Below are 21,679 nucleotides of genomic sequence, written 5' to 3'. Positions count from 1 at the left end.
TGGGATGGGATGGGATGGGATGGGATGGGATGGATGGATGGAATGGGATGATATGGGATGGATAGGATGGGATGGGATGGATGGGATGGGATGGGATGGGATGGGATGGGATGGGATGGGATGGGATGGGATGGATGGATGGGATGGGATGAAATAAGATGGGATGGTTTGGGGATGGGATGGAATGGGATGGATGGGATGGGATGGATGGGATGGGATGGGATGGATGGGGATCTCCTTCATCCACCACCACCCATAGTGTGTGTGTGTGGGGGGGTACAGTTCCAACACTCCCCCACTCCCCCTCTATCCCCACCTCCCCCCCTCCATCCTGACCTCACATTTACAGCCCTGAGCTGGGGCTCTGACAAGTGCCTTCATGCCGCATTTGGGCTCCTCGCAGCCTTTAGCAGCTCTCACGCCGCACTCCCCCGGCCCTCCTTTTCTTTCACTCTCTTTCCCACACTTTCCCCCTCTCATTGTCAACCCGCTGCTTTTTTTCTCCTCCTATTCAACCCAAATTAGTCACGAGCAGCCCCGGCTCCGAGGGGAGAAATAAATGAGGTGCCGTATGAAACACGGAGCCGTCGGCATCGTCCTGGTCCCAAAGCTTCTCCCCTGAGCACAGGAGGGGAAGGACACGACGTGGAGGAGGATGAGGAGAAGCTCTGAGGGTGGGTTGGGGCTGAGAGGGGAGCTCAGCCCCCAGGGGAGGGGGTGATGGGGAGGGGGTTGTGATGGGGAGGGGGCGATGGGAGGAGGAGGAGGGGGATGCAGCCCTGCAGTGCTGGGAGCTGCCCCTGGGAAGGGGGATGGATGGCACCGGGAGCTGGAGAAGGGGCAGAGGATGGAGCTGAGCTCAGCTTCCCCTTTGTGCTATTGGAGATGCACAGCACGGAGCAGCCCAACATCCCACCCAACAGGCTCAGGATCCGACCACCTCCATCCTGGAGCAGCAGCAACTCAACCCATCCCACCAGCAGCAGCAGCAAAAGGAGCCCTAAAAGCTCAGGTACCCAAAGGATCCATCCTTCCCCATCAGCTGCCCTTGGGGTGACCAGGAGCAATGAGGGAACCACCACCACTGCAATGCAATGCAATGCATCCAGCCTGGGAGCTGCAGGGCAGGAGCTGCAAGGGCTGCATCTGCTGCAGCTCCATGCATCCAAGTGGCAGAGCCCGGCTTTGCTTTGGAGGAGCACTGTTTTATTATGAAACCAAAGAATGAAATGCAGCGTCCGTCCCGGCGCTACGAGAGCCAAGAAGCAGCCAATAAAGATCACGAGGCCAATAGAAAATAAACACGCCTTACAAAATCCGACATAGAAAATAACCGAAACGACCCCAAAACCAACACAACGACTCGGCATCATCAGCGTCACCAGCATCAGCACCTGAGGATGGTCATCACATTGAACCAGGAAAGCAATAGGGTTCATTTGGACGTCACCCATTGCCATACAGAGCTGTGGAAGGCCCACGTTGTGTGATGGGAGAGGTTGGAGGTTTGCTGGTACAAACCAGACTGGTATTGCTTATAGAGGAACAGAGCCCCGGCTCTGGGTGAATCCAAGGCAGAGTGAAGCCGACAGCTTTGTGATGTAAAGAAACACGGAGCCTAAACTTCAATGGGGTCTTCAGGACTTGAGATGTGGGTTGGAGTTGAACTGGGAGTGAGGAAGGAGGGGGGCAGGCAGAGCTCAGGGCTGGTCCGGCTCCATTGGGAGCAGATGTGGCTCTGCAATGCTGAGCTGGGCAGCTGGTTGTGAAGTATGGAGTGGGCAACGTGGAGCCCATAGAGCAGGGCTGGGAGGAGCAGTTGTGTTATAGGAGAGGAACCAGAGTGGAGGAGCTGAAGGGAGCCGTGGGAGCCGGCTCTGTTTGCAAACACACCGGCTGCTTCTTGCTCCTGGTTTTAGGACACCGATCTTGATTTAAGGTCAATTGGCAATTCTGGCTGTGACAGCTCCCATTAGCTTCACCCCGCTGAGGGCAGGCAGGGAGAGCTGCTGCCTTCTCCCATCCTTCAAAACAAGGAGAAGGGGGGGGGGAACCCACAGTCGGGACAGCACCCAAAGGGCAGCCAGCAAAGGGCTGCAGCAGCTGCAAACATGAACTTCCACTCCAGAAAAGCAGGGGAGGCTCCACGAGCCTTGCAGCACACAGGGAGGGCAGCAGCTCCCAGCTCAGGGCTCAGGGCTGATGAAACCAAGTGAGAACAGTTCCCTTCTTTAGGCCTTACTTGTTCTTTTTTTTAACCTTAGTAAGTTGAAAGGGTTAAGTAACACAACCATACAACTATAGGGGGGGTGTGTGGGGGGGTCCCTACCTACTGAACGCTAAAACTCGAGGAACAGAGGAGTGAGAGGAAGTGGGGAGGATTCACACAGCACAGGGTGCAGCTGGAAGGGGCCAGCATCAGACGATCCCAAAGCGCTCTGCTCTTTTCCTCTTCTTTGCCTGCAAGAAACGAAGCGAATGTGAGAGAACTGGAAGGCAAGAGGAGCAAAAACTCACGCAAACCTGATGGGAGAATGAGCTGAGGGTGAAGGGGGATGAAGGTTTTCTTCTGTGCCCCCCCCAACTTGGTACAAAGAGAGCCCCAGATCCAGGAGCAGAAATATACAGTGGCTGGGATGCAGCGCTGCTGCAGTCACTGCATTGTGCTGGCAACGCGCTACAAAAGGCCTGAGCTGGGAACAATGAGTACTTCAGAGGCCTCGAAACCCTTCCAGGCAGTGGGGAGGTGGGAAATGTAAAAGGGCAAAGGGTTAACACTCTGCTATTCATGGAAAAGGTGAGAGGGACACACTAAAATGCATTAAATATACTACTGCGTCTCTCGGATATGCCTTTAAGCTGCTACACGAGAGGCGTATAAATCTTAATTTCTAGCAGGATAAATAGCCCCGGGGCAACAGAAGCCCTAATCAAGAATCTCCAGGGGAAAGGTGCATTTGAGTGCACACAATACCACTCAAAAGCCCTTTTTGTTCCAGGCACAATCTCGGAGTGACCTAAAGGAAAAGCAGGGACTCCCTCACCCCTGGCTGTGGGGCTCGCTCTCCCATGCTTGGGGGCTGCAAATAAACCCCCCCCCCCATAACCCAACCACCCCCCAACCCTGCCCTGTGCTCCACCTGAATGCTGTAGTCCCCTCTTGGGGAGCTCCAGCCCCATCTGGTTGCAGCAGCTCACCCTGTGCTGCTTTAACTAACGAGCAGCCCCCCCCCCAACCCTAAAGGGTCCCTTTGTCTGTGGGATTTGGGTGCTGTGGATAAAGTTTTGGGGCCCTACAGCTGCCCCGACCCCGTATTGAGCACAGGAGCTGCATAATGGGAATGTATGAAGAGTGGGACGGATCCAAAGCATAAAAATAGAGGGAAAAAGCACATTAGTGGATTTAAAAGATGGGTCAGGTACTCAGAGGACCGATGTACCGAGGGGTGGAGCGGGAGGAGAGCTGGAAATAGGGTCACAGCGTTGCAACCTTCATTCCATTATGGGGTCTGCAGGGATTTGCTCCTCAAGGGCTGGAAAGCAGCACCCGAAGGGAAGCAGAGGGTTCAGGGACAGCCAGGACAAGGAACTGCAGGGCACAGATTGGGTCCATGCAAGCTGGATTCAGAGGCTGCAGTGCTGATGGCCGTGGGGCTGATAGGGCAGTTCAGCAGTTCAATGGGAGCCCAATGGCAGCAGAGGGGTCCCCAGAGCTGCCTTCCACCCCTTGGGCCTTTACCTCTGTGTCCTCTGTGGCTCCAGCCCCGGCTGAACTCGTCACGATGCCAAACCTCTCCTTCCTCTTCTTCAGTTTCTCATCTTCTTCGCTCTGCCATAGAGAAAAGGAGGAGACTGAATCCAAAGGGATAAAAGCCCCCGGGGGGTTCGTTTGGTGGCAAACCAACATCCCCCTCCCCTCACCCATCACCAGGAGCCCGAGCAGGGAAGGCCACCCCCTCCAACACGCTGAACCTCCAGCAAAGCCCATTTCCCACAGCCCTCAGCAAAAAGAAAAGAACCTGGAGGCTTTTTTTTTTTGTCTTTACCTCTGCTGCCATCATCTGCGCTGATGTCCTGATCACAGCTAATAGCCAAAGCCATCATCGCCCATAAAAGCCTCAGAGCATCCATTTTCTGTGGATTTATTCCTGGCTCCGGCTGTTTTCGTGCCTCTTTCAGCCCATTTCTCCAGGCTGCCTTAATTGCTTTGCAGCACTGCTACAATTTCCCCTATCATTAAGGGCACTTCGCAGCTCTCAGCCCCCCCCTCGGCTGCATCCCATTGCTGCAGGTGATGCTGTGGCAAAAAACGAGACCCACAAGGGCAACGTTTCTAAATGGAATCCTTACAAAGCAGAACCTGCTCCCAATCCCAGCCCCCCCCCCCAAACCACAAGGGGCCAAACTCAGCTCCCAAACCCCCCTCGACCCCCAGCACAGACAGAGGGCAAGCCAAGAGCTGCAGCTTTAACGGGGCTGCTGGACAGCGTGGGGTTTAATGCCGTTATTTGGGACCCCCCCCCTCCTGCTTCCAGCACTGCCCTGCAGGGAAAGCAGAGCTCAACCATCCTAAATCAACACGGCCCTAATGATCTGGCTCACTTGACCCCCTAGCACAACAGTGTCAGATGCAAACACACGTACAATAAACTTCACTCCATCTCTGGCTTCTCGCTGACAGGTTTTGATTCATGGGGTGCTGAAACCCAGCCGAGGAAAATTACCTCTATCAAAACGCTGCTATCTCCGTATCTATCAACCCCTGGCAGTGCCCCCAGGCCGTGCTCCAGCGTGCAAATGGGTGCACCAGCATCTGTGGGGAAAGCTGACCTTTCTGGCAGGGTGTCAGATTTATTTTCTAACCTCTCTATTGCTCGGCTCGCTCCCTTTGCATTCAGTTATTTGGTAGTTTGTCTAAAGGAAAAGAAGGGGGGGAGGTTGGTGTGTGTGTATAGGGGGGGGGAGGAAGAGGAGGAGAGCTGGAGGCAAGGACAAAGCCAACGGCCCTGCTGAGCCCTGGTGAGGATGGAAAGGAGAACCCAAATAGCTGCGCTCAGTGCTGTGTCCATCCTGAGCCCTAAGCTGGAACCAGAGCACAGAGATGGTGGGGGCTGCAGAGCTCCAGGATGAGCCCTCAGTGCTGCTAAACCTGGGGTCGGTGCTTGTCCTTATGTTCCTGGATCCCAAAAAGCTGGAAGGAAATGCTTGAAAATGGGCTCGCTCCTCTCCTGGGAGAATGGCAGCCCCTGCTGCTGGAAGACTTAAAGCCAAAAGGCATTAATTAATGGTTACCATGGTGCGGGGAGCAGCTCTGGCACTCACTGCTGCCCCGTGGATGGAGTAGATTGCAGGGCAGGGAGCACAGCTGGATACCTGCATTGGGAGCAGGAGCTGCCAGCACAGGTGGAGTGGGAGTCGTGGGGATGCTCAGCTCCAATCGCCTCCAATATCATCAACTTAAGCAGAGGGAAAACCCTCTTGGTGGGTCCCCAGGTCTCAGCATCCAGGGCTGCAGGATGAGCAGCAGCAGCTCCAGGTGTTTGCTTCCTCATTGCGGGGGAGGAGAAACGAAGCCTGGCTCTGGGATGGGAACAACACACACAAGAAGCTCCACGTGTCCAACTTCCAGGCATGGAAAGTCCTCAAGGCCACAGCAACTTGTCCTCAACACATTAAAGCATCCCAAGGAGGAAACGGTTCTGAACCTGCAGGTGAAGCCCACAGGATCCTGGAGGCTCCATCCTCAGTGCTCCCATCCTTGCAGAGAGGACAGCGTGGGCCCTTCTGCTCAGCCTCCTGCATCCCACAGCAGCATGACGGATGGGGGGGATGAAAAGCAGAGCCCTGGGGCATTCAGGCGACGGTAGATTAATGATGACACGGCCTTGACCTCCAAAAGGTAAAGGTTATGAAACACTCAAGGGTAACTGGGCTTCCAATTTCATACCCGGAGGCTGAATGACAGCAACTGATGGTTTTATTCTCAGGAACACTCCAATTCTGGGATGTGCAGCTGTCGCCCGGCACCTTTTTAAGCTTTGATTCCATGTTTTTCTCCTGCTTGTTTCTCTCTGCTGGCTCCACGTGGGGCTGGAAGGTGTGAGATCCCCATTGCAGCCCATAGGACAACCCAGGGTCCTAAGCAGCATCCACCTCCAGCTCAGCTCAGCTTCTCCTCCCCAAAGAGCTCCACTCGGATTAGGAACACACAGCAAAAGCCCCTATCGATGTCCATACACCCCAACAAGAGCCATTGGCACACAGGGATGGCTCCTAAAAAGCAAAGCTCGGATACAGCCACTCCAATTGCACAGACTGAAGCACCTCGGTGCACATCAGCAGCGTTAAGCACAGCTTTACCCCATGGAAAATAGATCCAGCACAGCTCCAAAGCATCCCCCACCCCACATCTCACCTCCAAGCATCCCATAGGCACACCTGGACAACACAGGGATGCCATGCACACCCCCTGTTGCCTTCCCTAGAAGGAACTGATCCAAGGAGCCACCTGAAGTTGAGGGAAAGCTTTGCCCGCTGCCTTAATCCACCTGCAAACAGTTTCCTGGGACACATTTAGGGCTGAATTGCTCTTCAAAGAGCTCGGTTAATAGGAAGTTTAGTTATTGAAGATGTGCCCCAAAGTGGTTCCCTACCAGAGAGACAACAACACATCAATGAAAGAGAGCAGCACGGATCAGTGCCTGCTGTTCTTATGGACCATTGCTCCGTCCCTTCATCTCTCCCAGCTTTACACAGGGAAAGGTGCAACCGCGGCGCCGTGCTCTGACCCCAGCACGGGTCGGGAGGGCACAAGAGATGTTCTCCCACGTCACAAGGGCTGCGGTTTCACAGCCCCAGCTTTATGCTCAGCCCCAAATGGGAGCAGCGGGGGAGGAAGGGCCGAAAAGTCGCAGGCAAGTGTTAAGAGTGCACCTGCAGCTCCCAGCGGCGGAGTTGAAAAGCATTCTTCCACTTGGACGTCAGAGGTGGGACTGACATGTCAGGAATGCCACGCAGCGGAGCCCAGGAGAAGCAGTTCAGGTGCAGCATGGAGGCAAAAGGCTCTGGAAGGGGTGTTTCATCTCTTGGCTTTCACTCCGTGGCATCCCCGTGTGCTTGCAGTTGTTCTCCCATCACGAAGCTGGTTTGCTTGGGGCAGGAGGGCTTTTACATTGGGATATATGGGAGCAGAGGCAGTGCTGACACTGCCTTGCACCGTGCAGGTTTCCAACCCCCCCCCCCCCCCCAGCCAAAAGAGTCCAGCTGTTATTAAAAAGGAGCAATGGGGCGATGCCTGAGCACCATTTGAATTGCACATTAGCTCCAGATTAAATAAAAAAAAAAGAAGAAGAAAAAAAACCTGTTCCATTCAAAGGCAACAAGCACAAAAATGGCAACGCACCGCCGCTGTGTTAACCCTTCCCTGCACACCGAGGGGCAGTAGGATGCTGACAGCCACATCTCCAGCCCAGGGGATGCTCCTGGATCCATATCAGCGCCTTAAAGCTGCAGGGAGCCTGTCTGAAAGGAGAGGGATGCTGCCATAGAATGGGGATGCAGTCGGATACATGTGTGCCCAAGGGTGGGCAGAGGGATGGTGACCAGAGTGTGGCACTTCTGTCCCTTAGGGAGCTGATTCTGGGTCAGTTTATAGGCTTTACATGCATCTATTGCGGGGTCTGGGCAGCCAGGTGTGTGCTCACTAACCCCAAGGGTAAAAGGTTCTATAGGAATAAGTGAAATATGGGTTTGGAGAGAGACCAAGGGCATCATGGCAGGGATGCAGAGCAGCCCCTCTTTGCATTGAGACCCACTTTACCCTGAGCCCCTCTTCACAAATGTCAGCACCCAGAGCACCCCAAGCCTTCAGCAAGGCCATGTCCCACTGCAAAGTGCCAGGCAAACAAACTGCAGAGCTTTGAGTGAGCAATGGGAACACACAGCCTTCACCCGGCTCTTCCCATTGGAACCTGCAGGGTTGCTCAGCACCTCGACACGCTACAAAGTCTTCGGACCTCTTTCAAGCAGTAGAGATAAAAGGCAAGAGGCTGAAGGCCCTCGGAAAGTACCTTATGTTTGATCTTTTATGGTCACTTAATTTGGTTTCTCCATTGCTGCTAAAAGCTGGAGGTGCTCACAGAGCCCCAAGGGGAATGAGGAGAAAGCACAGCTGCTCTGCAAAGATTTGGCACCAAGAGATCCCCCAAAGCTGCTCCATCTGTGCCCCAAAACACAGCAGCTGCCCATAGGATCAGCTCTCACCTCCATCACAGCTCAATAGAAACACCCCAATACTGTTATAACCTGAAACAACAGAAGCCAGAGCATGGGATAAGGTGCAGCAGCCCCTAAGCAACCTGCAGCTCAGCTCCAAGCATTCAGTGCCTGCATTTCCAGGCTGCAAAGCAGGGAACCATCAGCTCTGCTGTGACCACAGAGGGTTTGCAAACTAGTCAGCTCTATTAGTAAGATCAGGGATGCTTTTTAAGGCACTGACTGCTTGCATTCACCCACATTTCTCTGCTCTTCCTACCAGCCTCAGCATCAAACCCCCACCAAAAGCCACTGAGGGTCAGTGCTGCAGCTCCATTAACCAACAGCAGGAAGAGCTGCCCAAGTGATCCAGATTAAATGTTAAGGACAAGGTTCCTCAGCAAAACCTCCCCAAGTCGAATCCAACACAAACATCCCTCAGGGCCCTTTTTTCTCCCCCTCTACACACACCGTGGGGGCTTTGGGATTGCTTTTACTTTGCTCCTCTGCAGCCCAAAGGGGGAATGAGACTTTGCTCCTCTTGCTGAGATCCCAACAGATCCGGAAGGCCAGGAACAGAGCAGTGCTGCCATTCTTCCTGGGCTGCTCCTCCAAATTCCTGCAGCCAAATGGTTCAAGAGCCACTGAATGGCACACATAATGACATCATTGATTGAACCATAATAGAAGGGGAAAGGGGGGGTGGGGAAAAGATGTATTTGTGTTACAGACAAAAGCTAAGTTCTGTTTCACAGCAGGGACCAATGAAGAACCAGATGACTGGACAGAGTGAGGTCAGAGAGTCCCCCCCAGCATTGTCTTCCCTTGGAGCGAGCCCTTTGCCACTCCCTAAAGGTTTGTTAGGGACGCAAATCCTTTTCAGGCAGCACCAGGGATAAATATGGGATCAGGAGTCCTGCTGACCCCTCGCAGCTCTCTCGTCATTTATTCTTAAAAATGACATCGTGGGTGTGTGTCAATGTGAGCAAAGGGCTGGGGGGGGGGGGGGGGGGGAGCTGAGAAAGGGGTAATTGTAAACAGCAAATTACTGCAGAGTCGGCAGAAGATGGAGGTGAGGGCGGCTGGGTGCTGAGATTGCTGGGTTTGGGGCTTTCACAACAGCTCTTCCACCCAGAGCAGGGATTGGGGAATGGGCCTGCGGTGCCACGGGGACCTCGGAGGTGCCAAAACCACCAGGCTCCTATGGGGAGTGAAGTAAAGGGCGTCTTTGAGGGCTGAGTTTTCATCCTGCCTGGGGTGAGGGCAGAGAAAACAGCCCGTGGTTATTGCGTGAGCACTGAGGAGATAACAAAAACCACAGAGCTATCAGCTGTGTAAGGGCAGGAGATGATCTTCCGGGCGCAAGCAACCCAAATATCCACTAAAGGGAACAGAAGAGCAAGAGCGTGCAAAGGCTCCAATGAACCCACACCAGCCCCACACTGTGCCCAGCTCTGCCCCTTCAGGGCTTCACCCAGAGGGTGGTGATGCACTGGAATGGGTTCCCCAAAGAGGCTGTGGATGCCCCATTACTTCTCCTACCTGGAAAGCACTGCTGGTAGCTTCCCACAACACACCTGAGCTCCACACCTTCATCTCACTGCTTCCCATTAGCCTGAAAACAAGATGAGCTGCAAGATGCAATGCAAGATGAGATGATCTGCGAGGTTCCTCCCAAAGCAGCCCATGGTTCTGTGACCTCCAGTTTAATAGGACTGCAGTGAATTTCTTCCTTCTAGCAACAAACCCACAACGTTATTTTCTCCCCTGCATACCAGCTTGGAGTTACTGAAGTCCACAGGGGAATTATGCCTTCTAGGAAAGGAGAAAGCTTCTTTTCCTTGCACAATGCCACTGGCTGGACCACAGGGCCCAGGGGCTGGAAGCCACAATGAATCCCTGCTCCCGGGGGGGGTTATTGCACTGCCTTGGCCAGAGGTCACTGTGCCAGCAGAGAATGCCACAGCCTCTCATGGGGAAACTGTTGCTTTGTCTTTTAACATAAAAAAACCCACAAAAGGACCAAAAATAAAGTCTGCGTTTGTCTCCTGACCTCAGATCTTACTTCCCACTGGATCACAGCCCTGTAGTGTCCTTTGGGTCCATTTCAGGTTCTGCTGAGCCCTCTGTCCCGCAGCCACATCTGCACCGTGGCTCAGCTGCAGGACTTCAATGCAGGAACCGGGCTGTGCACAGCACAGGGAGCACACACAGCCCATAGCACCACGCACAGCCCATAGCACCATGCACAGCCCACAGCACCATGCACAACCTCCCTCCAGGGCAACCCAGGAGGGGGCAGGGGCCGTGCAGCACCCTCACACCACAACGCCCACGGCTGCCAGCACTATTCTTCACCTTGTCACTTCCCATTATCTTAGCCCAGCAGGCCGCATTCAGCTGCTCCGCTCGGGGTGACGTCGCCGCACAGGGCTGGGGTGGAGGGGGGTGGGATGGAGAGGCAGTGAGATCAGCACGGTGAGGGCACACAGTGCTGCACGCAGCCAAAGCCCCACAGCAGCCTTAGAACCTTCCAAAGGGTCCCATAAATCCTTCCATAGGAGTTACCTGCACAAGCAATACAGCTGAGATGACCCCACATCTCCCCATCCCAAAGCTTCCCTTTCTACGTACACCCTTCCCAGCCACTTGTTCAGCACGACTGATGCCAAAAGGCACCGAACACCTCGGAGCCATCTGCTCATTCCTCCAGAAGCATTCCTGCAGTTAGCAGGGATTGCTGTCAGCCTGCAGCACGCTCCTTGCGAGGGCCATTGCTTTGCACCGGGACCATTCGGATTCCTCTTACACACGTTCTGGCTGCGTTCTTTTATTCTGACCTAGTTTCTGCTTCCTGCTGAAAAGTTTGTTCTAATGCAACGCATTTTAGTTCTTCTTTAAGAAGTAAAATGAAAGTCGGTTACAAACCACCTCCCCCAAGTAAATGCAGCTGAATGTTACTACTGGTCCAGCTCAGAAGGAGAGAAAAGCCTTTGGTAACTATCTAAAGCAGCTTTTAAGATGCCCAAAAACATCAAGAAGTGGAAGAGAAAGGCCTGGGTTCCAACATAGGAACATCTCTGCTCTGTGTCCCACGCAGAGCAGGGCAACACAAAGCCCACAGCAGCCAGAAATAGAGAAGTTTGGGGAAAAGAAAATTACAGAGGGGTACGTGAGCCCCGTCAGGACGAGCAGGAGAGACAGCGAGGCTCATTTCTAGAGGCCAAACCAACCACAGGAATCAATCCCAGCGCTCAGAGCTACCAGCACACGTCACCACGTTCTGCACTGTCTGGTGTCAGCCAGAAGCAATTCTCCTCTCCCACCGACCCCGTCCCTCTTTGCCAACATCAGCACTTCTCCCCACCACCACCATCACCCTCCTCCCTGCTTCCCTGTTTCTCCTCCAGGGGTTGTTTGCAAAGATCTCAGGCAGAAAAACAACAGCTCTCCAGGAAAAGGATTCCTCTCCTCAGCACGTTACTGCAAAGCTCGCTGGAAGCCAAACAATTCAACCAATTGTTTGCTCTCTCTCGTTGGGGTATTTTGGATACACACAACTTTCCCTGCTTCTCCTGCCCCCTGCTCACCCCCATCCCCACGCCGACGTCAGGCAGCAGCAGGCCAGCTCTCCTTGGCTAATAGCAGGCAGCGCGCACAGCGGTTCTCAGCTGCCACATGAGAAATAAGCTCTCATTAACGAGAATTAAAGCAGTGTTAACCTACAGCCGTGACTGATGGACGCATTAAAACGTTAACTCTTCCCAGCCAACGTCCGCCCGGGCGCTGTTGCTGCTGTTCATAACCCTGGTGTTGCTGCGCTCCAGCAGCAAAATGGAAGCCCAGCAGCTCTGCGAACACAAGTGAAGTTCCCCAAGGGGATTCGTAGCCAGGAAGGGCAGAGCTGAGTCCATCCCTGAGCACAGAACCCCCTGCCCTACCCCAAAAGTCACCCAGGGATGTTGAGAATGAGGCTGGGAGCGCACATCCCCCCCCCTCCCCCTGGGATCCTTTGTTCCCTGCAGCCCAGGGATGAGCTCTGGACTCCCACTGACCCCCCCCCAACCCCTCCCAGCTTCACCTCCCCACGCCCGGCCTCGAACAGAGGAGGGTTAATCAGCTAATTGCTCTGCGAGGCAGTTTGAGACCTCGGCGTCAAGGAGGAGATAGAAAAGCCAATTATTTTGGTCATCTGTTCGGATCCAGGAAGGTATCTGATAATGTCACACAAAGGTGGCAAACAGAGCTTTTATGCTATCCCAGGGGCTCTCGCTATCCATTTGGTGCCAGCGCTTTCTCAGCGGGAGACTTATGAGACTATTTTATACATAAAGAGCAAAGCATCCCCTCCGAGAGATGCTTCTGAACCGCGGCCTCAGCGCGGGCAACCCCCTCTGCAGCATCCAACCCTGCATATAAAACACGAAGCTCCACATCACTCCCCTGGGGAGCGGAGCCGGAGCGGCACAGGGAGCAGCTGCCGCAGAGAGGGAACATTTACAAGTGTGGGGGGTTAAGTACAGCTAACAGGAGTCAAGGGATGGGAGCTGTGGGTCAGAAGAGCCGTGTGCTTTAACAGGAGGCCTCGAAGGGGAGAGTCGGTGCTACGGGGAGATAAACGCTTGCTTGATTTATTTTATAAATTAATTTGATGGCCCCGTGCTGCCTTGAGACAAATGAGCACCTGCCTCTCTCTTGCTCCCGTGCAGCCCCAGCTTCCCTGCCCTGCTCCAGCGCTGCGCTCTCAGCTTCCCCCTTTGGGCAGAGAGGAAGAGGATTTTCAACTTGAAAGATTTCTACCCCAGAGGGCTAACAGAGGGGGAAGGGGGGGGGGGGAAGGGGTTCAAAGCTACAGATGAGTTCACAGCCACTAACACAGCTCCGCATTTGCTCCCTGCTCACAGCGGGGCTGAAATCCCCCCTTAGTTACGATTCTCCCCCTCACATCCCTACCCCTCCCCAAACCAATTTGAATGGGAAATGAAGTGTGGCTCCGTGGAGACAATGCTTTATTGTAAAGTTGGGTTGGTTGTTTTTTCTTTGCCCCCCCCCTCTCTCCTTGCTGCAACGTATGGTATAAAAACCTGCCAAGACACATGTAAACATTTGCAACCACCAGGCTCCCCCGTAATGAAAAGCTATAAAGAACACCCAGGTGGGAAGCACAATGCTACCAGCTAATTAAAGTAACCAATAATCTTCCTCCCAGGAATGCGAGTGTGTTCCGCTCAGTGGGAGAAGCCACTTCTAAGCCCGTGAACTCGACTTCCTGGTGGAGCAAAACCACCCCCCCAAACAAAATACATAGGAATAAAAGGACACTGCACAGAGAGGTGGGTACAAAGGCTGAGTGGGGAAGCTGCAGGGAGAGCTGGTGAGCAGGCTCATGGCCCTGGGCATGGCATTGCCCCGATGCTGAGGCTCCACCTATGCAGGAGGAGCTCAGCAGCACCCATAGAGCCCCCCAGTTTGCACCCTGGGCTTTGGGGTTTTTTGCTCCCAGTTGCTGAGCTGTGGACACACAGTCCTGACCAGAGAAGGCCACGGCCATAAAACACTGACAGGGCATATATTCCTCCTGAAAAATGGGAGCTCCTGGTGACAGGGTTAATGATGTTTGAGCAGCCTCTCACCCTGAGCTCCATGTATCCCGGCTTTAATGCACTGCCCTCCTTCCCCCACCCCCAAAGGGACAGAGGAGGGAGGGGGGGGGGGGGCGGGAAACAGCGACCTCCAATGCCAGATATTTTCTACATCAGTGAATTCCCAGGGCCGGTGGAATAAAGCAGAACGCTCATACATAGAGAAACAGGCAGCAAAAAAGGTCAAATCCATCCCCCCGAGGAGGAGAGGGGCTCATTTTGCAGGGATGCAGGAAGATCAACCTCCCCGAGCTCTTACCCTTTTCCAGATTGAGAGGAGAAATCTCCATGCCAACATCAGCCAGCTGTTATGGCTGGACAATTCGTTTGCATCCCCCACTATTTCTGAGCAGTGCTGCAGCACAAGGGTTGTTAAAGGCCAGAAGAGGAACGGGGCCGTTTTCCATTCAGGAAGCACACAGGATGCCACCATTCTCATCTCACTGTATTCACCCACCCTCCTATTTGACCTAAACATGCTGCATTCACTTTCTCCTGGCTCATCAGGGAACGACCACAGCCACGTGTGACCCCAGCGTGCCCTGCATCCCCCTGCCCAACACACAAAGGTATCAATGAAATCAGCTCCTACACACAAGGACTGGAGGCAACCCGTGCTCAGAAGCTTGTGGGAATATCTCCAAAGCCTCAAAACCAATTTTATCCCCCTCCAAAATCCACCTCATTTGTACTTCAAAGAGTTACCAGGGAGCTCCAGCCTCTTTCTCTTCGGAGAGCTCCTTAGCTTGCTCTCTGCAGACCTGGTTTCTACCCCCAATCAGAAATGTGCACTTAAAACACCCAAAACCAAACCAATTACACAACCTGCTACACAGCCTCCCTTCCCACGTCCAAACCAGCCCTATAACCTTCAAATTCGACACCTCTATTCAACCGTCACAACTTTCACCAAACCATATTAAGCCTCACACAAAACAAACAGAGGGAAAGATGAAGGAAATGATGTTGACAAGAGTCCCCCCGGGGCCCTGGAACCCACACTGCTGCATTAATAACACGACGTAAAACCTCCAGCAGTGAGGAGGCTTTGAACGGCCGCTGTGTGCTACGAGCCCTGGGCTCCAATGGAGGTGCAAGAAGTATCCTGGAGGCCAATGCACCTTACCTTCTTGGAGAGCGAAGAGACATTCAAGCCAAATCTCTGAGCCCTTTCCTTTAATTTATCCATGTTTACCTACAAAGACACAGGAAACTGGTTTGTAAATCACTGTCGCTCACATTGTGGGGAGAAGGTTGTGCTGCAGCCCCCAGAATACAACCCCAGTGCTGTGCTCCCCCAAAACTCAGCTGGTGCTGCTGGGAAGCTGGGCCTGAAAGCAGAACCCAGACTGCTCAGAACAACCAATTTAGGAACAAGAAGCATCTCTTACCGTAGGTTTGCTGTCTGCAGAGAGGCCTGAGATGAGAAGAAAACAGAAAACTCAGTTAGAGAGCAAATATCTGGAGCAGCAATTGATCTGAGAAGAGGAGCAATGAAGTCACAGCACTGCTGGAAGCGCACACCAGTCTGACCAGTGAAGACCTGCTGTCCCATTTCTCCCTCTTTCCACACCATTCACTCAAGGATGAGCCTCCAAATGTCATCCCCAAGTCAGCTTTTCCCACCCATAAGACTTTTCACATGCTTTTCATCCCAGCTCTACAACTCCTGCTCAGAAACCCTGGGCGTGGACAGATGGTAAAACAAAGACAGCCTCACCAGCAACTTTTTCTTTCCCAGGAATAAATAAATATTTGCAGTAAGGTCACTCCATGAATTGGTTCAGCTTCACCTTCTCACCTTTTGTCGAAACTGTGGCCAAACCAAACCTGCAGAAAGCAAACAGAGCTCAGTGAGAGACCCAAGCAAACATGAGGTGGGTATCTAATACATCAAGCCTTCAGTAAGCACAGCACAGACTCTTCCTCCAAATGCTTAAGTGTACCTCAGTCCGACTGCTTGAGAGGAGCTGGGATGTGGGTATTACTGGCTAATGGAGCTACCACAGTAATTCCTATATGTGCCAACAGCAATTCCTCACTTGTTTCAAAGGGAAAACAGCCTCATTGCAGCAATGCAGCTGCTGCCTGTGCCAGGTGAGGATGGGGGACTCACCGAGCTGCACGCGCTGCCTTCTTGCTCTCCAGGCTCACGGGCACGTTGAAGCGCTCAGCTCTCTTCTGCATTCTCTGGAGGTGGGAGAAAAAGAATCCAGAGAAGGAGAGTGAGGACTGGAAGTCTATAGAGAGGAAATGGAAAGAGGCACATGGACTTAATAAGGGATGGGCGAACGCTTCCATGTGCGTGTGCCCGAGACACAGAGAGGCTTGGGGACATCAGAAGTGCACCAAAAAACCATTCGAATCCCCTTTAAAAGCTGAAAGGAAATATCTCACATTCTGTTATTACACAAGGGCCCAGAAATGCGTTTGGTGTTTTAGAGATTAGAGAAACAAGATACGATATTCAGGGAAACATTTCCTTTGGCCAAAAGCTCAGCGAGGAGCGCAATAAACATCTGCATCAAAACATAAATGTTTGGAGAAGATGGGTTAGGAATGTCACTCCTAATGGTGTCAGCGCCGAAGCTGAGAAGTCACTTGGAAGACAGAAAGACGTGGCACCGCTCAGGTCAAAGCACACTTCCTTATCCTCGCTCTTTGAAGGGTATCCAAAAGAAATATCCAATAGAGTGGGCGGCCACACAAAAGCCATGCTGGATCAACAGCCCAATAGAAGGCAGTGGCAGCACAGCTCAGATCATCCCACAAAGAAATGACCCCTCTGACCTTCCATCAGTGAATGAAGCCTTTCAATATTCTGCTATTGCTGAAAACAGGTAAAGCAAAGCCAGCTAATATTTATTTAGCCATATAACCAGGCGCAATGACTGAAGGTAGCCCTCCTCCTGTCAGTCCTATGGGTCCTGATGTTCAGAAGTATTAAACATGTATAGCATATAATAGTCTCAACAAGAGTAGGCTTGGCAATTGGCAAAGATTCGTTGGGCTTCTCTGCCAGTCACCTGCCTCCTTGCTTTATGAAGTGGTCAATATTTCCTACAACTTGAGCAGCCCACCTCCAACAATCAACGATGCACCGTATGGAATAAATAACTCGATGCTCTCTTCTAACAGATCTGAATGATGCTGGAAGCCATTCAGTTCATACACAGCCCCATAAAATACCAAAACAGTGGTTTTCCTTTCATTTGGCTCTATGGAATTTGAAGGGGGGGGGAATAAAACCCAACAAAGGATGAGTGTGTAACGTCAGCAGGTCTGTTAATGAGCTCTTTAAGCTGCTATGGCCAAGGGCAGCCCTGAATCACAGGGGGACATCAATCCTCCACCAGGTACCACGTTGCTCTTCATTACTCCTTCAGCTGAGGTCATAATCCTCTGCTTGCGACATCCCCCTGTGGTTGCTGTGGAAATGCTCCTGTCCCAAACAGGAGATTAGAGCTCGAAAGCAGCAGCGAACAGCAGGAAGACAAGAATCATGTTTTCATACTGACTGCTTTCTTACGGAGCACGAGTGGAAAACTAAAATGGGGGGGGGGGGTGATTAGAGAACCAGAGTGAGATCCCTGAAACTTTGAGTTTCACAAAGCTTTCCCAGAGGAATCAGAGGCTTCTAAGCGTGTTTGTTTTAAATAAGCCCAGCAAATACAAGTGACAAAGCTACAGAAGATAAAGATGAGATGATCTGTTAGTGTCTCCCAAACTCATTGCTCCCTGAAGGATATCCTCAGCAAAGCTTTGTAGTTTGGTGTTTGAAGCAAGCAGGCTTACAGCAAGCCCTGAGGGACACAGATGGGGATCACTGCAGGGAATGTTGCAGCAGGAAGGGCAGCACAATTTAGACAGTGGAGTTATAATGGGACAGTGTATATCTATCAGACTAAGCCATCTTTGCAATGGAAGGATGCACCAGGAGCAGCTCAGCTTGTCTCTAAGTTGGAAATATCGACGTAGGGTCAGAAATGGCAGCAAGGAAGGATGCACCTCCAGACTGCAGAGAGAAGCATTCCATAAGATCACAGCAAAACGGAACGTGCTGTGGGGTCAGCATGCTGCTGCTAGGTCAGCCCGCAGCCGCAGCCTGGTCATTAATAACCAATTAATTAACCAAGCCAAAATAATGGTTTGCAATGTGTGCAAACACTGACAAAGCCTCAGCAATGTAAAAAAAAAAAAGAGACTCTGAATGAAGCAAACAAGCCAAGTGATACCTTGGGGATGAGGGTGAAGCAGCAGAAGGAACCTTACCTCCATCTGTGAGATTTCTGATGTTATTTTCACTACTTTCTTTTCAGTGCTCCTACAAGTGTTGGGAAAGAGAAACATCAGTCAGAATTCCCATTAGCACATCTCAATGAGAGAGAGATCAGGGCTCTCCTCCTAAACCCAGCATCACCTCAAGTCAAGCTCTGTTCTCAAGAGGAACAGTCAGCATCCCTGTTACAAGAGCAGGCTGAGAGCCCTGACAGTGATGCTGGAGTCTGAGGTCTGAGCTGTGTAAGGAAACAAATGAGCTGGTGAAGACACAGCCACCAGTTCTCCTCCTAGCTCAGTGAGTGCCTTCAGCAGCCCTGAGTTCCTTAAGCAATGATGGGAAACAAGTTGGAAGCCCCCAAAGCACACACAAGAACCACCCTCAGCACTCACACCCACTCACATAGGCTGGGAGAAAGGATGAACTCTATTTAAGGCATGAGAAACATCCTGCATTTTCAATGGGGTGCTGCAGGAGCACGTGGGGTGGGTATTACAGCAAGAGGCTGTAGATCCGCACACCCAGATCTACATCTTAAAGCTCTTAAGGGCAACATTCAGCTCCTGTTAGAAGCCCAAAGTCTCAACTGCGTGCCCTGAGGAGCTTTATTCCTTTATGGCCCCGAAATACAAAGGATCATTCTGTTCTAGTTCATGGGACAGCCCCAGGCAGCTCTCCCCAGGTCAGCACCAACGTCCTGGGCTCAGGCTCCATTTCAAACACACACTTCCTGAACAATGTGCAGCTGACAACAGCAGGACCAGTAAAAAGAGCGAACAAAAATATAATGGAGTGGGCGTGCTCTAAAGTTTATGCTCAGAAAACAGAGCTTGGGCTCGAGGGGAGGGGGGGGAAAAAACAAAGGAGGAAGAGACAAAGTTCGGAAGTTCCCAGGCTAAATGAAATAGCATCATCCTCCTCTAAAAAACTCCCATAAAACAGTAGGTCACAGCCAGCCTCATTAAGGTCTCCCATTTAGAAAAACGCGCTGCTTTTGTTCCAGATTCCTGGACAGGTTTCTCATTTTATGCCCTGAAAGGTAGTAATGGTTTAATGACACTTTCACAGGAAGCAATTTGGCTGGGGCCAGGCGCTCTCCCCGCTCTGAGGGCTCCCACACAGCTCCCCCCCAGCAAAGCCATCAGGCCACAGAACTCCAGCTCCCCTTACTGCAGCCCCTCCAGCCACAGGATGGGCTCACAGAGCCTTAAAAAGAGCCTGCAAGCATTAGGGGCAGGCAGAGCTCTCCCCTGCCATGCATCTCTTGTGTTACAGCATCCCCCACAAGTTTTGCTTTGGATTAAGTAGAAAGGGATAGTTACACATCAGGCGTTTTTACAGGAGGCTCTTCTACTTTGGCGGGTGGCTCTGCTGGTTTCTGCTCTTCTTCCTGCAAAGCAACGAGTTGGGAGGAGGTCAGAGAGCAACTCAGCAAGAGCAAAACATCACAATAAGGGCAGCAATGGCTCTTCTGGGTCCTCAGAGGCAACATGCCTGTAGTACAGCCTGAACATACCCATAAGTATCTGAATTTCATGCTAGAGCAGCTGGTGAGACCACACATCACCAGGGAACCCAAGCAGCTGCGTCTCCCCATGCTGCTGTCTCCTACTTGTGTGCTTGAAATCTCCTCCTCCCCAATGGGGTCTGACTCTGCTCAATAATGCAGGGTATGAGCAACCTTATGGACAGGAATTGCTTGTTCTTCTCTTTTTTACCCCCCAAAGCCTTACCCAACAGTTTGGGATTCACAGGCTTAGGAAATTATCCCAACTGAGACATTCTCAGGCCTGCAAGTAAAGAGCATCAGAAGCACACAGTGCTCACGCTCAGTGTCAGACACTCATCCAATGAGGTCCACTTCAATTCTCCCACCAAGAACTTCATAGACAACTGGGGAGAGCTCCCATGCACCACATATGTCCCTGCAGAGATGTGTGCTGAGCAGCAGAGCTGCTTTCTGCTCGTGTTTTAAGCTGGGATATCTGTACGTCCCAGAACATAAAGGTCCAATTCTGAGGCTCAGTCCCCTCCTGCAGCTCTGCCCACTATCAGGGCACCAGTTTGTTGTTAGGGATTCCTTACCAGAAGCACAACAAACCCCAATAGATTTGCTGTTAACAAACACACAACAACAGCACGTTTCCTGCTGAAAAGAGGCAGAATTCCCCCTCCTAAAACACCAGCCACGTATCGTGACCACGAGCTCATACAGAAACCACCGTGCACTCATTCATTCTCCATGCAAACACAGCAGCACTGAGCCCCCAGCACCAAAACTGGCCGATTCAGATCCAACAGTGCTCAGCACAGCCCCAAGCCCAGCACAGCCCCAAGCACAGCAGAGCCTCAAACTCAGCACAGCCCCAAGCCCAGCACAGCCCCAAGCCCAACAGATCTCCTGCACTGCTGCTGCTCATTGCACTGCTCTGGCCCATCAATGCCCAACACAGCCACCCAGAGGCCGCACACCGCCAACACAACATCCCATCCCTCAGCTTTACCTCTATTTCTTCCCCCAGAACATCCTCTTCGTTGGCTTCTTCTTCAGCTAAAGAAGAAAAACAGCGGGTCAGTCGCTGATACAAATGACTGAGCGACGCCTTCGGCTTCTCAGATAAAGAAACGATGAATTTCTGATGATGAAACAGGGGATGCTCAGCTCCATTCAACACCCCACACAACAGCCGTTGCCTGAGGGATCTCTTCGCCATTGACAGCATTGAATCTGCCCCCAGGGGGTTGGTTATGAGCGCTGTGACCCGCAGGTACCCGGTACCCACCGTGCTCCTCCAGGTAGGCCTGCAGCCTGTTGATCAGATCCTGTTTGTTGCCCTTCGCCTCCAGCCCGCGGGCGAGACATTCCTGCTTCAGCTCAGCCAACTGATGGGGATGGAGAGGAGCCGGTTAGTAGGAGGGATTCACTCATATCACATATAACACAGCATCAAAGCATCGTATTTTAACAGCCTTTAGAAGGAGCTTTAATGTCTCCCTCCTTCCTTCCTCCTCACTCCCGTTTTAATGCAGCCAGGCCCAGATTCACCCCCTGTTATCTATTGATTTCAGGCCGGGCCTGAGGCCTCGTAACGGGCCCCGAGGCCTCACAGAGCGCGGCCCTATAGACAGAAGGCGGCCCTATATAGAAGGCGATACCGGAGCGCCTCCAAGGCCCAACCTCCCCCATAGCCCCGTTACCGGCAGCATCACCGGGACCTGAGCAAGCCCACACCACAACTCAAGTATAACAAACCCCTCCGTGTGTACAAAGCGATGGCCAAACCGCAAAGCTGCCGTTATGAACGGAGCGGCCTCTACCTTCAACTTGTGGAGCTCCACAGTCTCCGCCGCCATCTTGTCGCCCCCACAGCTCGCTGCCGGCTCCGCCCCCGCCGGCTGCCCAGCGTCCAATCACAACTGAGCTTTCTGAACGGGTGATTTCAACATCGCTCCTTGCGATTGGTTAGCTCCCACCGGCTCCTCATGTTTGCTATTGGTCCACCGG

At 52.5% G+C, this 21,679-nt stretch overlaps 1 protein-coding gene across 4 annotated transcripts; it reads right to left on the bottom strand.

Annotated features, from left to right (window-relative positions):
- Positions 1–1,184: 1,184 nt before the first annotated feature.
- Positions 1,185–21,622, bottom strand: SARNP (SAP domain containing ribonucleoprotein). Of its 4 annotated transcripts, none has more exons than XM_015886974.1 (11): positions 21,493–21,622; positions 20,958–21,057; positions 20,679–20,725; positions 19,497–19,564; positions 18,168–18,219; positions 16,012–16,085; positions 15,697–15,725; positions 15,287–15,312; positions 15,022–15,090; positions 3,740–3,829; positions 1,185–2,460 (listed from the first exon to the last, which is right to left on the bottom strand). In XM_015886974.1, the coding sequence occupies exons 1-11, from the start codon at positions 21,526–21,528 to the stop codon at positions 2,419–2,421; spliced, it is 633 nt and encodes a 210-aa protein (XP_015742460.1). In that variant the 5' UTR covers positions 21,529–21,622; the 3' UTR covers positions 1,185–2,418. The 4 variants fall into 4 exon arrangements, 2 of the variants coding, with proteins under 2 accessions (XP_015742460.1, XP_015742459.1); XR_004305482.1 differs by lacking the exons at positions 1,185–2,460; positions 3,740–3,829 and adding exons at positions 4,906–5,844; positions 5,948–13,008; XR_004305483.1 differs by lacking the exons at positions 1,185–2,460; positions 3,740–3,829 and adding exons at positions 4,906–6,090; positions 6,439–13,008.
- Positions 21,623–21,679: the final 57 nt, after the last annotated feature.

Source organism: Coturnix japonica, linkage group LGE22C19W28_E50C23 (genome assembly GCF_001577835.2).
Source record: "Coturnix japonica isolate 7356 linkage group LGE22C19W28_E50C23, Coturnix japonica 2.1, whole genome shotgun sequence".
Taxonomy (NCBI): domain Eukaryota; kingdom Metazoa; phylum Chordata; class Aves; order Galliformes; family Phasianidae; genus Coturnix; species Coturnix japonica.
Note: the sequence above shows the minus strand (reverse complement) of the source record. Positions and strands in the feature narration are given on the sequence as shown.